The sequence below is a fragment of the Ambystoma mexicanum genome, chromosome 1q, assembly GCF_040938575.1.
Source record: "Ambystoma mexicanum isolate Mex_15411 chromosome 1q, UKY_AmexF1_1, whole genome shotgun sequence".
In the NCBI taxonomy this organism is placed as follows: domain Eukaryota; kingdom Metazoa; phylum Chordata; class Amphibia; order Caudata; family Ambystomatidae; genus Ambystoma; species Ambystoma mexicanum.
The window spans coordinates 420,799,772-420,814,942 of NC_090922.1; the positions used below are offsets into that span (position 1 = coordinate 420,799,772).

Consider the following 15,171-nt stretch of genomic DNA (forward strand, 5'->3'; position numbering starts at 1 on the left):
TTTCTACAAAATCATAAACAAAAGTTTATTTCCGATTGCACTTAGGTGATGATTCTTCACCCTTGGGTCCCCCTCTTCTAGGCTCAGACCCCTCTCAAATATCCTCCTCCCTCCATCAGGTTCACTCTGGCTTATATTCCAAAGAGTTCTGTCGCATTCACAGGTCGGTGGGGTGATGGTTTTTCACCCCTGGGTCCCCCTCTTCCAGGCTCAGACCCATTTTGAACGTTTGCCTCCCTCTGTTGGGTTAACTATGGTTTTTCCAGGTGGGTGATGACTTTTCACCCCTGGGTCCCCCTCTTCCATGTTCAGACCCTTTTTGAACGTTTGCGTCCCTCCGTCGGGTTCACTACGGCTTTCCTCAAATCAACTTCACTCATGGCATTCACAAATCTTAATGTCTTTGTAACAGTTCACTGTGGACATCTCTGTCGGGTTCACCTTTGTCAACACACTGTTCATTGGGACTTTAGGCTTTGCCCCTTTTCATCGGCATCCCTCCTTCGGGTTCACTCTTGCCAACTTCCCAGTTCCTTCTACTTTCTTAGGATGCAGGATTCACTTCCTTTAGCTTTCCAATCATCTGCCGGTCAAAGACTTTCGACTGTACAGAGGATTTTGCTAGACCCCTGTATGACCACTTTGACCTTTTCCTTTCGCCTTTCCCAAGGTCTTCTGGTATCCGTAGTTTCAACAGTTGGGTAATCACCCAGAGTTTCTCGAGTGAGCACCCACGTGGTGCCAGACCCCTCTGTAGCTGGTTTTCCCCTCTCGTATGAACAGTTCTTTGTATTTTCCTCAATTAGACATTTAGCAATTTTTTTCAACACAGTTCAGTTTCTTATCGGCTCTCCCCTCGACTCACTGGCTGTGATGAACCTCTTGGCTTTTCTTGTCTCTGGAGTCAAGGACGGTACAGCAGTAGCAGGCGTCTCTCCCTAGCTTGGTTATCAGTGGAGGAGAGCCCTGTGTACCATTGACATCTGCTTCAACACACATTGGCTATTGTTCGCGGTCTTAAGATTCCTTCTCACTGCCTTTCTCCTCCTCTTGAACTGCTGTGATTGGATACCTCTCTTGTTGTGCAGTCTGCCTTGCTCGTACTGTGCTCTCATGCACCTTTTATCCCTTTGGGGAAAAGAAAGGGCGGTCCTGTGTGTGTGATTCTGGCCAGTTGCCTGACTTTGCCAGACCCTTGGTCTTTCATGGTGTAGGAAAGTGTGTGTCAGAAAGGAGGGGGGGGATTAGCGTTTGATACAGTTCATGAAATAGACAGGGGGGATTGTGGGAACAGTAGTGTTTTGTCTATGCAGATTGGGAGTTTGGGAAATAACCAGATGGCTGTGGAAAAGAATGACCAGGATTATTTGGGAAGGCAACAGAAAAACCGGGATTCTGAGAGAGGTTGTTTCCTACTTTAATGGGTTTTGGGATCTTATTAGGTTTACTAGTTGGGGTATGGGTGGTTGGATTTTGGTAAGAGAGACTCATTGGGTGGAAGGGAGATTGAGTTGGTACAGCCTATGAAAGCCTCAAGGACTTTGTTGTCCTTTTGTTCTTTCCAGGTATAATACTGCGTCTCGCCTGGGAGACTCCCCCAAGCCTAACCTCGGGGTTCCCTATCAAGGTGATACCCTCGCTCATCCACCCCCAGGGTTGGGATCTGAGAGCGCCAGCCCTTCCCAGGCCACCTGAATAAGGGATTCTCTCGGTCTGCTCTGGAGAATACCTTCAGGTTTATCACACTACACACACCCTTCAATTTTTTTAAATCTCATTTAAAGCATTGAGGGACAGTCCAAACGCCAAGTTTGTGATCAGAATGTAAGGAACTAATTTCTAAAATCAAATGATTGCATCAATTGTGCACATTGTCTGACATTAGACAAAGACTGCAAAGAGGCACAGATCTGTTCTTTTAGGGGTGGATGGCCCCATTCCCTTTTTTGAGTCACGCTGATTAATGTAACACATTCTTGCTGTGTTCCTTGCCTACTGCTAGGTGCAGTAAGGCTCATCGTCTGCTGCGGGTGCTGGAGGGTTTGCCAACATATTCTGAGGCTGTGCTACCCCTGATCCAGTGGGTTGAAGCAGGATGACCCCAGACAGCCCTCCACCCTCTAACGCACCCACTTCACACACCTATTCTCACAATTGTTTTATAGTAACCCTTTCCTTCCAGTTTTGCTTAAACATACTGTGATTTACAATTTGCACGAGACAAGAAAGTTGTGTTCTGGGGGGGAGCAGCCTAGTATAAAGTACCCGTTTACTTGTTTCAGAGAGCACTCCTTTGCCTCTCAGTTTTTGAACAATTTTTAAGAAAGTTAGCTTGCTGTGATGTGCCTGCTACGAACTGTGCCAACGCTGGGATTTGCACCAAGATCCTTAGGATTATGGGGGAGACGAGACACTTAATCACAAGACCACATGAATGAATGAATGAATGAATGAATGAATGAATGAATGAATGAATGAATGAATGAATGTTTATTTCGGTAAGCAAAGCAAACCATAAAAACACAGCAATAATTAATCAACAATATTACAAACAGTAAATAAAATTTAAACAATGAGTGGCACAAGCTTACAACCCACTAAAACATCTCCATACGCAGATTTTAAACAACCTTAGTAAAACATTTCTTAGACACACTTTAAAAACAGTATGACAGCCCACCACACTTGTACTGAGTCTGCCGATAACGGATAATAAAAGGCCTCCTTAGAACATACAAAACCTTGGCCATGCAAAACTGTTTTCGATGTATGCTTTCTTATTAACGAGAATGCGGGGCAAAACACACAAAAATGCACTAAGTCTTCTTTCGGGGCATCACAAAATAGACCTGATTGCTCCACCACCCCCTTGGACCAAAACACCACCACTGCTCTCACATGAAGACAATTGAAACTGGCCCTGGTAACAGGAATTCGCTGTGAGGGATTCTGAGCCCAATTAGGGTACTTCTGGAGACCAGGGGCCATAATCATAAAATGTTTCCTATTTGCTGCCCTTGTGGTTTCCAGCGACTCTCTATTCACTCCAATAAACTAGAGTACACTGGTTTTCACAACTTTAAAAGAGATAAGGTCTGTTGGATAAAAAAACTGGGCCACTCCTGTATCCACCAACACTGCCTTTATGTGTCTAAGCCGTGGAATCCTCAGGTGATGGTCTCTTGTGATCAGATAACTAATTATGTTCTGGGTCAAAGCAACAAAGTCACCCAGAAACCAACATCCCAGTTCTTTGTGGACTGCAAAGTTAGGGGACAACCTAGGTAACCCCAACATACTCTTTAAAAAAACATGTTCTCAACCACCTATATAGAATCGGTCTTGTCGAAACCCCACAGCTCCATCGCATACCTAGCCACAGAAGTGGCTCTAGCCTTATAGACCTTAAGCACAAGCTCCACCGGATTTGATTTAAAGAAGCCCAGTGCTCTGGTAACCCCACCAATTGCCTGCTTAAATCTCAAGTTCTGCTTCTCAACATGAGCTTCAGCCACCGACGCTTCCCCCTAGAGCAGACCATAACGGCTGATTTTTTTCACATTTATTTTTAGCCCCAGTGTGTCCATAAATTGAGAATAATCATCTACAAGACGCTGTTGGGCTCTAGGGGTTCAGGGTAACAAAACTGTATCATCTTCATAGGCCAGTAAGGGCAAACGCCTATTGTCCAGCCTGGGAGTGTCTGGGGTGTATTCAAGTAAATGGTCATATAGACCATTTGTATACAAACAAAAAAGCAAAGGTGCCAGTTCACAGCCTTGACGCATCCCACCTTCTACATCGAAATACATGGAGTTCAGTGTCCAAGGGCCCCACTCCTCACACAAGCCACTGTCTAGAGATGGTGTCCCTCCATGAGGTCCACCAGGGTGCCAGGGCAGTTCATGGATTGGAGCACACTCCACAACTTGCCGCCATCGACATTGACAAAGGCAGTAGTCAAATCTATGAAGGCCACAAAAATAGGCTCCTCCTTAATAAATAATGTGCCATCACCAAATAAAGGTTCAGGACACGTGCAACTTGTGAAATCTCATTAGGATTTGAACAGCTTTTTTTGTTCCTAAAGGTTCGCTCCTTTTGTACTCTGGAAGCAACATTCTAGGAAACAATTTTGTTGGAATATTTCTCAGGTGTTCTCAGGTGTTCTCTGTTAATCTTGTGAGAGGCACATGAGTCTTTGCCCTGTGCACTTCAATTTGGAAAGGCGATTGATTGGTGCACATGGATATGTGTGGATGTTGCTTATATCTGATGACGATAGCAGGCATATGATGGCGTTTTAGGGGCATTTTAGGCTGCAGCTCAAAGCATCTGCACATTTTTTATTTATTTTATTTATTTATTGAGCATTTGTAAGGGTCTTGTACATCAAGACATTGTGTTTCAGAGTGCCCAAGTGCAAAGGGAAGGGAACAATGCAATACAATAGAATAAAATAACAATGATGATCAAAGAACAAAAGCAGTCCTACTAGGCCTTGTGAGCATTCGGAATGTGTAAGTGCAGAGAGAGACAAGGGCAAGGGGAAGAGGTTAGTGCTAGAGGTTCTCACTGTGGTGTGAGGGGTGCCAGAGAGCCAGTTGCAAAGGCAACAGGCAAGTGCAGGCAGTGGCCGCTTGGTAGAAGAGGGGTCAACAGCCAATAAAATGAGTGCCAGCCTGTGAGACATCCCAGGATAGTTACTGCCAAAGGCAAATGCAGGGGGAAGGTGGATGCTGCGGGGGCGATTGGACAGAAGGCCAAGACCCAATAGGGATAAATAAGGGCCCAGGCCACCAATGTCAGCAACTGTGGGGTTTAGCATGGGAGGGAGAGAGGGAAGGAGGAGGAGAAGAGGAAAGTCTTGAGGTGTGTTTTCGGAACTTGAGGATATCCGGCTCAAGACGTAGAGAGGGGGGAGGCTATTCCAGAGGAGGGAGCCACCCGAAGACAGCAAACAGCCACCCGCTCTCTGCTTATAGAAGCGCTTGACAAGCAGAGAGTTGGAACCGGAGGATCAGAGGGATCTGGAAGGACAGTATTTGGTGAGGGCAAGTTGCAGATAGTATGGCCCCTGGCCCCAGACAGCCTTATGGATGCTGCAGAGGCATTTAAATATGATAGACTCAACAACCGGGAGCCAGTGGAGAGATTTTAAGGCTGGAGAGATATGGTCCATGGTCTTGAGGCCAAGGATAAGTCTTGCAGCCCTATTCTGGATTAGCTGGAGGGGGCGGAGAGAAGAAGGTAGATTAAGGCAGCGGCTGTTGCAATAGTCCAGCCTGGAGAGTATTAGAGCTCTGGAGACATTACGCTTCTGCAGAAAAGTGAGGAAAGGGAGAATGCCCCTGAGGAGGTAGAGTTGGAAATGGACCTTGTTGGCAAGGTTCAGGATGTGAGGAATGAGAGAGAGAGAGGAGTCGAAGATAACTCCAAGGTTTCTGGTTCCAGAAGGAGGAGAGGGGGAGAGCCCATATAGGGTTGGCCAGAGTGAAGCGAGAAAAACAGGAGATTAATTATTGGTAGTACACAAAGATTGGATGGGGACAAGCAATCAGGAATGACAGAGGGAGTCAGAAGAAATGCACAGGGCAGTTTGAAGAAGAGTTGGCTGTCATTAACATAACACTGGAAAGCGGGGAAAAAGTGAAGATAAGGTGAGCAAGAGGGGCGAGATAGATGTTAAAGAGCCAAGTTGAAAGGGTAGAGCCTTTGGGAATGCCACAAGTGGATGTGGGTGAGCAGAAAGAACCCAGGATAACCTGGGAGGGACGGTCAGTGAGGAAGGAGGTCAACCAAACCAGTGCCCGCTCCGGGATACCAAGGGTATCATGGAGCCACTTTATGAGGATGGAGTGGTTTACCATGTCAAAAGCAGAGGAGACATTTAGTAGAATGAGAAAAGTGGGTGAGTTAGAGTCGAGAGATACAAGCAATTCTCCACAGGTGTTCAGAAGAGCAGTTTCCGTACCTCTGGATGCCCTGATCCAGATTGATGATCGTGCAGGCACCGAACAAGCTCAGTATGCTGTGTCAGTTAGGGGAAGACCAACGTCTCCAGGAGTTTACCAAGGAAGGGAGTGATAGAGATGGGGCAGTAGTTAGCCCGACATAAGGGGTCGGCAGAAGGCTTTTTCAGGAGTGGGTGCACAAGGGAGTGCTTGCGGGAAGAGGGAAAAGAACCAGTAGCAAGAGAATGAATACAAAAATCAGTGAGTGCAGGGGCAAGGGAGCCGATGTTGTCCTTAATAGTTCTGGAAGAACAGGGGGACCTGTTTGGATGAGACCTTCATAGAGCAGACAACTCTAGTAGCCTTGTCCAATGTGATGGGACAGAAGGAGGAAAGAGAGGATGAGGACAGACTGAGGTTGGCAGGGGGATGGGAGGAAGGGAGATTGGGACTGGGGGCAATAGAGAACTCAGGATGTCCTGAGTTTTAGCAGTGAAGTGGGTGGCCAGTGCAGTGCAGAGGGCTTGGGAGGGAAGAGGCCAGGTAGAGACTGCAAATAGTTCCTTGCAGATTTTAAAGAGCTCAGCCGTGTTAGAAGCTATAGAAATACGGGCCTGGATGTGCGCCCTCTTAGAGCAAATGGAAAGACGATATTGCCTTTGGAGAAGGTGACAGGCCAGTTTATCAGAGGATGAGCTTGATGTCTGCCGCTTCCAGTCAGCAGCTCTCCACTTGCGTTTCAGGGCCGCTGGATCAGAATCGTACCAAGTGTTTGTAATGCTTATGCGAAATACGAGCTAAAAACAACAAGGCGCCGGTGCGCAGCCATCTTGGACATTCATCTCCCATCACCGTAATGAAAGCCTACATTTTCCGTGGGCTCAACAGAGTAAACGCACATCCCGGCAGTGAAGGCAAAGCAAGGTCACATAAATATTGTTACTGAGTGGACTCACTTTGGAGAATAGTTATTCTATTGTCTGCCGAAGGACGAGTCAGAGAGGGAGTCGGAGCGCTCTGCAGGTGCAGTGATAAGGAGTCCTGAGAGAATGCGAGGAGAGGGAAGCTGGGTTTTTCCACTTCTAGTTGTTTTTTCACTCTTTGCTCCCTTCCACTTGTGATCTGCTCTTCGGCCGAGGGCAGTCATAACTGAGATGGGCGGGGCCATGCCCCCATAAAGAGAAGAGGTTCTTCCTCTGAGAAGACAGTTAGAATCTGGATCCTCGGGTGATGCAGTCCTGCTGAAAAGGAGGACGCTCCGCTCCAGGCCCCATTATTATGAGTGATCTCTTTGCCTACCTGCTCTGGGACTAAGCAGTGTCGTATTGGCCAAGATGAAGGTGTCTTCTGCTACATTGATAAGTGATGAACTCTTTTTCTGTGTTTCTGTATAACTGACTATATGTGTATTTTGCGTTTGATGGGTTTATATTTACTGTATTTTTTATAGATATGAACTGCTCTTGAGGAAATGGAATAATCCAACCTTGTTTAGAGTAAGAAGTGTTTACATATTAATGCTATGCTGCATTATGTACAATGCACTCTTTAGGCTACGTGCAGTTTATTTGTCATAGGAATGCACTATGCACTTTATTATATGCAATGGCTATTTTAAGAATGAGGATTATAGATATAATATCGGTCAGTCTCAATATATTGATTTTGAAACATTGGGTGATAGAAGATGAGCACTGTGCTCTGTATTTTACTGACTAATGATATATAGATATATAAGAACATAATTCTAGGTATATATTGAATAGATAACATTGCTGTTATAGTATCAAACAGACTATACATTTTAATATACATTTTAATAATTGCTGCACTATGCACTTTAATAGTCCTATCTAGCCTATAATATTATGGAATGCACTATGCACTTTAAATTTCCAAGGCCACTGATTACAGCTCGATTGGAGTAATGAGCATCATTTTATTGTCCATATGAATGCGTTACGAAACAATGTGTTACGCTTGCAACCTTTTTAATTAAGGAATATACAAATATATGGCATTACTATATGTACATGTAAACAACAAAAAATAATGCTCGAAAAGAATAAATCTGCTATACATGTAATTTTGAGCAGATGTTATTTGTATTTGTGAGCCCAAACAAACATGGCCACAAGAAACATAATGTGCTGTTTAAGTCACCTCTACTATGTTTATCACTTAGGTGTTTTAAAACAAACTTCCCCATGAGGAGCAGTTACTATGAGCAAGCCACTGGGTTGTGGCGAAACGCGTCAGGCTGCCGTCTGGCATCAACATTACTGGGAACTTTTTTAATACTGCAGATTTGCGAAATAAAGGCTGTCATTATTGCACAACCTGTGCAGTTTTTTTCTTGAATCCATTAGTGTGGAGTGCTGCTCGTCGGAATGGCTTCTGGCATGCTATTCATAATTGCAATATATATATGGTGTGAATAAAGGGCCTATAACGAGCCATTTATATTTTCTTCCATATGTAATGGTCCAAGTGTGATTTCTTGCCTGTCTGAGTCCAATCAATTGTTCTGCCAGGGGCCGGGAAAGTTAAGTTGTAGGCTCTCCCCACGTGGCCAAGCAAACGCAAAACGGTGTTACGCTTGTTGACAGGTTTCAGGCATATCCTCAGGACAGGGGCAAGAATGTCGAAAGTGTTAGTGATAGCGAGATGGAGATTGTTGAGAGCCAGAGTCAATAGTTGTCAGCAGTGGAAGGAGGGGGAGATGAAGGTGGAAGCAAAGGCAGCAACTGACACTAGTTTCATTGGAGGGATGTCTGCAAACGAGGCTGGGGGAGTTCTGGTCAGAGGACCGGGAGGTCCCAGATGGGAGGAGAGGAGGGAATGGTCAGAACAGGAGAGCAGCGTGGAGACACCGGTAGAGAGCAAAAGATTAGTATGGATGACAGCATCGAGAGTGTGTCCAGCCGAATGGGTAGGACCAGAGGGGAGATTAAAGAGGGAGATAGAAGTGCACAGGTCACGGAAGAGAGTGGAGGCCCTGTCTGAAGAATCAAGGTGGATGTTGAAGTCATCCAGAAAGAAGTGTTTAAAGTCAGCAGATAGGAGGAGAAATTGGAGATCCTACCTTGCATTTGGTGATGTACCAGGCATATGATGGTACTATTTGGGTATGAGAGCCTGCACACGGCATATGATAGTAACAGCTACACGTGTGGAAGATATACTGCACCATATTGTGGCTATGCTGCACATAAATGATAGCACTATTGGGGCACGAAGGCTACACTTGTCAGAGGACAGCTCAAACCGATGATTTGCCAATACTTGTTTCTGTAACTGCTAGGTAGTTTGCCTTTCTTGCTTCCTCCATTGCACCTACATAGTTGTTCAGTGTGAAGTGCATCTGTGGTTACATCGCATTGTAATACAATTTGCCTTCTTGAGGACCAAATATGAATGAGACACAATCCCCAGGAGAAAAACGTTTAACCTGCACTGTAATGCATATACTATACTATTGCAGTGCGGCTTTTATAGGTTTCAAGAGCACGCTGCTCTTGACGCTGGAGTTCCTTGGATGAATTTGTTTTTGTGCTAAACATTTAGTTTTAGGAAAGGAATTTAGGCTCTTTGACTGAACCGGTTTGCATATATTGTGAATCCCTTTTGCGTTGAGCTAATTATAAAGATTCATGAACTATCACTGATGGTAAGATGAAAAGTAGTAACTATTGTAACCCTTCCACAGGAACCAATCAAATGTCAGAAGGATGCACACCGCTGTGAAGCTGAATGAAGTCATTGTTAATAAGTCACATGATGCCAGACTTGTTCTTTTGAACATGCCTGGCCCACCAAAAAACACAGACGGGGATGAAAATTGTATCCTTTAAGAAAAGACAAACGAGCATAGGTGAGGAGGTTATGTTATTTTTGTTCTAAAGCCTAGCTTGCAGCCCTCTGAGGCAACATGATGCTGGGGCTAAAATAAATTGTTTGAGGGATGTCACATTGATTGGCTACTGAAATTTAACAGATACCGGGAAAAGATGTCTGTTAGCCTGCGTGGGTAAAGAAGACGCTAGACCCAAGCTTCTTCAGGTAAATTTATTCCAAGCTCTGGAGTACCAGGTAAGTGATAACAAGTCATTTACTAAGTAGAACCACTGGCACATCCAACACTGAGCAGCACCCAGATCAGACTCTCACAGAACACTCGCACCAGACCACCACCTCACTACATCCCACACAGTGTAATGCATCTACAGAGCAAGCCTACAACAATGTGCCCTTAGAAACGTAATGAAATTGGTAGAGAATGTTGAAATCTCACAGATATTGAGATAATGAGATGCAAAGCATCACTGCTTGGTAAGAGAAGGCCACCTGGTCCTGATTTTGCAATTGGAATCGTAGCTAGCTTCTGTCCTGACAATGATTACCAGCACATACATCTTGTAACAAGAGTGGCTTCCCTCCCCCCGGATTATGTTCTTTACTGTGTTAGACGAGGTTGCATCGATTTTCATTGCAATATTTCATTCCTGGTTTATGACTTATTTGCCTTCATAAGAAGAGAATGAAACAATGCAGTAAATAATCAAATCTGTCTCTGATGCAGTAAAGAGTCAAGGTGAGAAAATTGAAGCACTCTGTCATTTGCAGGTCTTGTGAGAGACTGTGTGTTGATACATTGGGCCTTATCACGAGTTTGGCTAAAATAGTTCACCATTACCTCCACGTCCCTCTTCTTCGTCCCAGTACTCATGCGTTGCCTCACCTCCCCAGGAATCTCTTACTATTTCTCTTAACCTTAAGCCCTGCCCCTCACTGGAGGCTATAATTCACTGATGATCCCCCGGGAGTTCGACCTGATGTATGCGTTATCTCTGTTGAAGATTTATGAGCAGCTGAGGAAGTTAAAGCAGAACTGAACAACCATGAACTATGATGGTTGTGCTGTATGCCCTCCTTGGAGGATCCCATGGAAGCAGTATATGCTGACGCAGACTTCTGTCAGGGTGCTTCATCCCAGTGCCAGGATGCTCAACTTTCATGGTTGGCTACTGAGAGGTTGAAGTACAAGGATGAGAATCTTTCTGAGGTGGTTCTTGATGGGATGTTTTCTAATAGGCACATGTGCACCAAGTCAATTAATGATTTTCGCTGTTGGTGTTGAGATATGAGGATTGACATGTGGTGTGTTCCACTGGCATAGTTTAAGATTTTCTTTTCTCTAGCAATGTCTGGGTTAAACATTGACACCATAAAATTTTATTTGACGGCTCTCTTTTTTGTTTTAATACATCAGCAGAGAACGGTTCTTATTTATACCCATGGCGCTGGATTTTCTTGAAGGCTCACTAATGTTTCCCTCTGAAATACGTTTTGGTCTCCCCTTGGGATTTAAATCTACGTCTTGCTTGTTTGATGGTAGCTCCCTCTGAACCCATGCATGCATGTTTCCTTCAGTTTCTTTCATTGAAGGTGCCTTTTTGATGATTGTTGCATCCGTTTAAGAGCTTCAGTGTCTTTCAGTTTCTCCACCCTTTTTACAGTTTTTCAAAGGGAGCCTACCCCGAGTAAGGCCATGCTTTCTGCCAAAGGAGATATCTGAATGTCATTGAGAACTACAAAGTAATCTCCCAGTGTACAGAAATGAGAGGCGGACAAAGAGTAGTAATATTTTCCACATCAGCCATTTTAATTAACAGAAAGCAGTTTGGATAAAGGCCTATCTTTACCTAACCTAAAGATAATGTCACTTCCTATGAAACTAAAACTAAAGCAAGCTGACCTTCTGTCCAAACTGTCTCTGACCCTCACAATAACATATGCAATCCAAAGGTGCAAGGAAAAAAAAAATGTTGAAAATATTCAGTTTCAACCAGTTTATCAAAGGCAATGAAAATGTCTCTTTCAATCAATACTTTCTTCAGAATGGTAAAACAAATGTATTTTCAATAACATTGGTTGAAATATAGCAAAGAATGTCTTTTCCAATTTTCTGGATGATGCAATGTTCATCTTAAACAACAACTTGGTATGTTAAAGTTTCTCTTTAACTCAGAATTGGATTTCCTGGTATACTCTCATGCCAGGAAACCTCTCAACTGCTTTAGATATCCTAGTTTAAACCCCTGCCTGGAATATCTCCTTTTGGTTCATGTAGATCCCCTGGTTTACTCTTCTGCCAGGTATCTCTTCCCAAAAAGGTCCACCACCTGATATGTATCTCTCATCAGGTCTTTCTATAACATTCACATTCCTTTTAAAAACAACTGTTCTCCCCAAATTGATAGTTCATATTAGCAGAAGTGTACATCTTTTTCCTTTTTGTTTCTTCTGTAATGTCTTTTGGCTTATGGCAATACTGGTTCCAGGTTTCCCCCAATTGACATCTGTGAGACAGGAATGGTACCAAGAGACAACACAGACAAGTGAAGCGCAGTTTGAAACCTTTATTCTCAGTGGTCAGGATGGTATAACACCTAACTTGCCCTAACTCTAAGATGGGATTGTTCCCTAAAGGAAAGCAAACTCAGGGAAGTCCAAGTCGGTCAGTCCTAAACAAAATACTGTCTGTCAAAACCTATGCTTGCCCTCACTTCTATGGGAAAACAGGGTGCGTGGCATTTGGTCAACTTCAATAGTCTTCAAAGTAAACTTAATGGGACAATGAAGCTCCTCTGCAGCTCCCTTCCCCAAGTTCAAGACACTCGAGTTTAGAAAGTTCCACAGGTTCTCAGGATTTGCTTGACACAAGTTCACAGTACCTTTTTCTTGTCAGGCTGTACTTCTGCAGCGGGTCTCTCGTGCTTCCCTTGCCCCAAGCCAGACCCTTTTGATTGTTCTCCAACTCACAAATGCTCAACTAGTTCAATGTTGCCTCCTGTCAAGTACCAAAGTTCAATTTAAAAAGTCCTACTAGAAAAATGGTACTCTTCCTGTGGTTCCTGGTCGGACTTCCTTCCCCAAGTTCTTTTGGTTTGTAGACTCTGTACTTCATGCAGCTCGCCTTCACAGTTAAGGCTCTCCTGGACGTGGCACAGTTATCAGAACACACAGTCCACCCACTCCAGGTCGCAGCACCAGGTGCCTTACTTTGTTTGAGCCAGTGGCGTAACACAAAATGTGGGGGCCCCCCTGCGAGCCATGCTGAGGCCCCCCCCCAACTCAGCAACAAATCATGGGTCGCGCCACCCTCTGGGCTGGCCTAGATTATCCCACCTGCGCAATACACACAAATGTGCTGTTGAAGGATTATGCCACACACTGCACTAGGAAAAAGATATAAATATGTGTTTTAATGCAATATACAGCAGACTTTCTGAGAAAAAATGACTAAAAAGCCAGAGTGTTTGCAATGGTTTTGTAGGGCCACACCAATCCAATACATGCAAGTCACCAACAGTGCACAGGAACATTAATGCTTTGCTATTAAAAAGGCCATGCCACAATGAAAACATGGCCAACTGGCTGCACAATGTAGACCAGTGTAGGCACGTAGTAACATTACAGTAAAGCATGCCAGCCACATTTAGATATACCTAGACTGGTTGCACCAAAATGCAGTCGAAGCAATAACACTCATCAAGAAGAGAACACACATTCAAGCCCCAGTCTCTGTGGTCTCTAACAACACGGACAAACTCTTTAAAATCTGCAAATAACTGGTCAATCCTGTTGCAGTCTTTACCTATCATGTTTCCTCCCAGGCCCTCTGTATGGTTCTGTTCTCTCACTTCTCTGCTAAAACTCAGGACATCCTGTTCCCCATCTCCTCTTCCTCCCCCTCCCCCTCGTCCTCTCCTGGGCCCTTTCTCTCTGACAATACCTGATGAGGTTTCTAGACAAGCCCGATCTATGAAAGTGTTGTCCAAACAGGTGCTCCCCTGCTCCTCTAGAACCATCATGGACCATATTGACACCCTCGCTCCAGCTTTGACCAATTACATGTAATCACTCTTCCACCACTGGAACGTTTCCTTCTTCCCTTAAGCACTCCCTTGTGCACCCACTCTTCAAGAAGCCTCCTGCCTGCCTGGCAAACTATCGCCCAATCTCCATCCCCCCTTTCTTGGGCAAACTGTTGGAAAAAACTGGCCATCTTTCAGCTTACTCTCCACACTGAATCTGTTGGTTGTCTCCAGGTCTGTTTCTCCTTTGCTTCGCACTTTTCACTTCTCCCCCCTTCCATGCACTTTTCCCCTCCCCCTCTCCCATGCACTTGCGCGTTCTCAATGTCACTGGGCCTAGTAAGATCGCTGTTTTGTTCTCCCCGGTTCCCCTCCCCTGCCTTGTCGTGCTCTGAAACACCTGTGTACGAGCGCAATAGAAATAAAATATCAATATCCATGACCATCAGTCTGGCTTCAGAGCTGCCAGAGGCACGGAAACTGTTCTCCTGAACACCCATGAATATTTGCTCTCTAACCTTGTTTACAGCATTTCTTCTGTCCTCCTCCTTGATATTTCCTCTGCTTTCGACGTGGTCAACCACGCCATCCTGATCAATCGACTCCATGAGAACCTGGGCATCACGGATCAGGCCCTTGAGAGGCTGACCTCCTTCTTCTTTGACTGCCCCTCCCAGGTGCAACTTGGTCCCTTTCTCTCTGCCACATATCTCGATACCTGTGGCATTCCCCTGGGCTCCATCCTCTCATCCTGGTTTTTCAACCTCTTCTTGGCCCCTTTGGCCCACCTGATCTCTACCTTTTCCTCTTATGCAGATGACACTCAGCTTTCCTTCAGGCTCCCCTCAAACTCCTCTCCTCTCTCTCTCATTCCTGACTGTCTATCCACGATTCAGGATTGGTGTGCATCCACCGGTCTCTCACTTAAGGCCAGTAAGATGGAGATCCTTCTCATTGGACCCCTGCCCCTGCTTTCCCTCTCGGACTCTGGCCTCCCACCTTGGGCCATCTTCCTTTGCCTTCCTGAGAGGCAAAAAACTTTTTTGTCATCTTTGACTCCACTCTTTCTCTCTTTACATCTCGGACATCGCCAAGAAGTCCCACTACCAGCTGCTCTTCCTCAAAGGGACTCTTCCCTTTCTCACTTTCCCCCAGAAGCTCAATGTCTCTAGAGCCCTGGTTTCCTCTAGGCTGGATTACTGCAACAGCCTCTTTCTCAACCTGGCTAGCGGTTTCTTTGTGGGATTGCTATTGGATTGCGTGCCCTATTTACCACTCTTAAAACCTAAAAGAAAGGTCGGCAGCAAGTAATAATCTTCCCTCAAGCTTCCCACAGA

At 45.0% G+C, this 15,171-nt stretch overlaps 1 protein-coding gene across 4 annotated transcripts in view; it reads left to right on the forward strand.

Moving 5' to 3' along the window:
* The window catches only part of SLC12A4 (solute carrier family 12 member 4), a 1,569,223-nt gene that overhangs the window by 1,501,801 nt on the left and 52,251 nt on the right, over positions 1–15,171 (forward strand). For all 4 annotated transcript variants that reach the window (XM_069639659.1, XM_069639652.1, XM_069639655.1 and 1 more), the window contains exon 23: positions 9,664–9,797. In XM_069639659.1, coding sequence (XP_069495760.1) covers positions 9,664–9,797 — 134 coding nt within the window. The remainder of the gene's footprint in view (positions 1–9,663; positions 9,798–15,171) is intronic.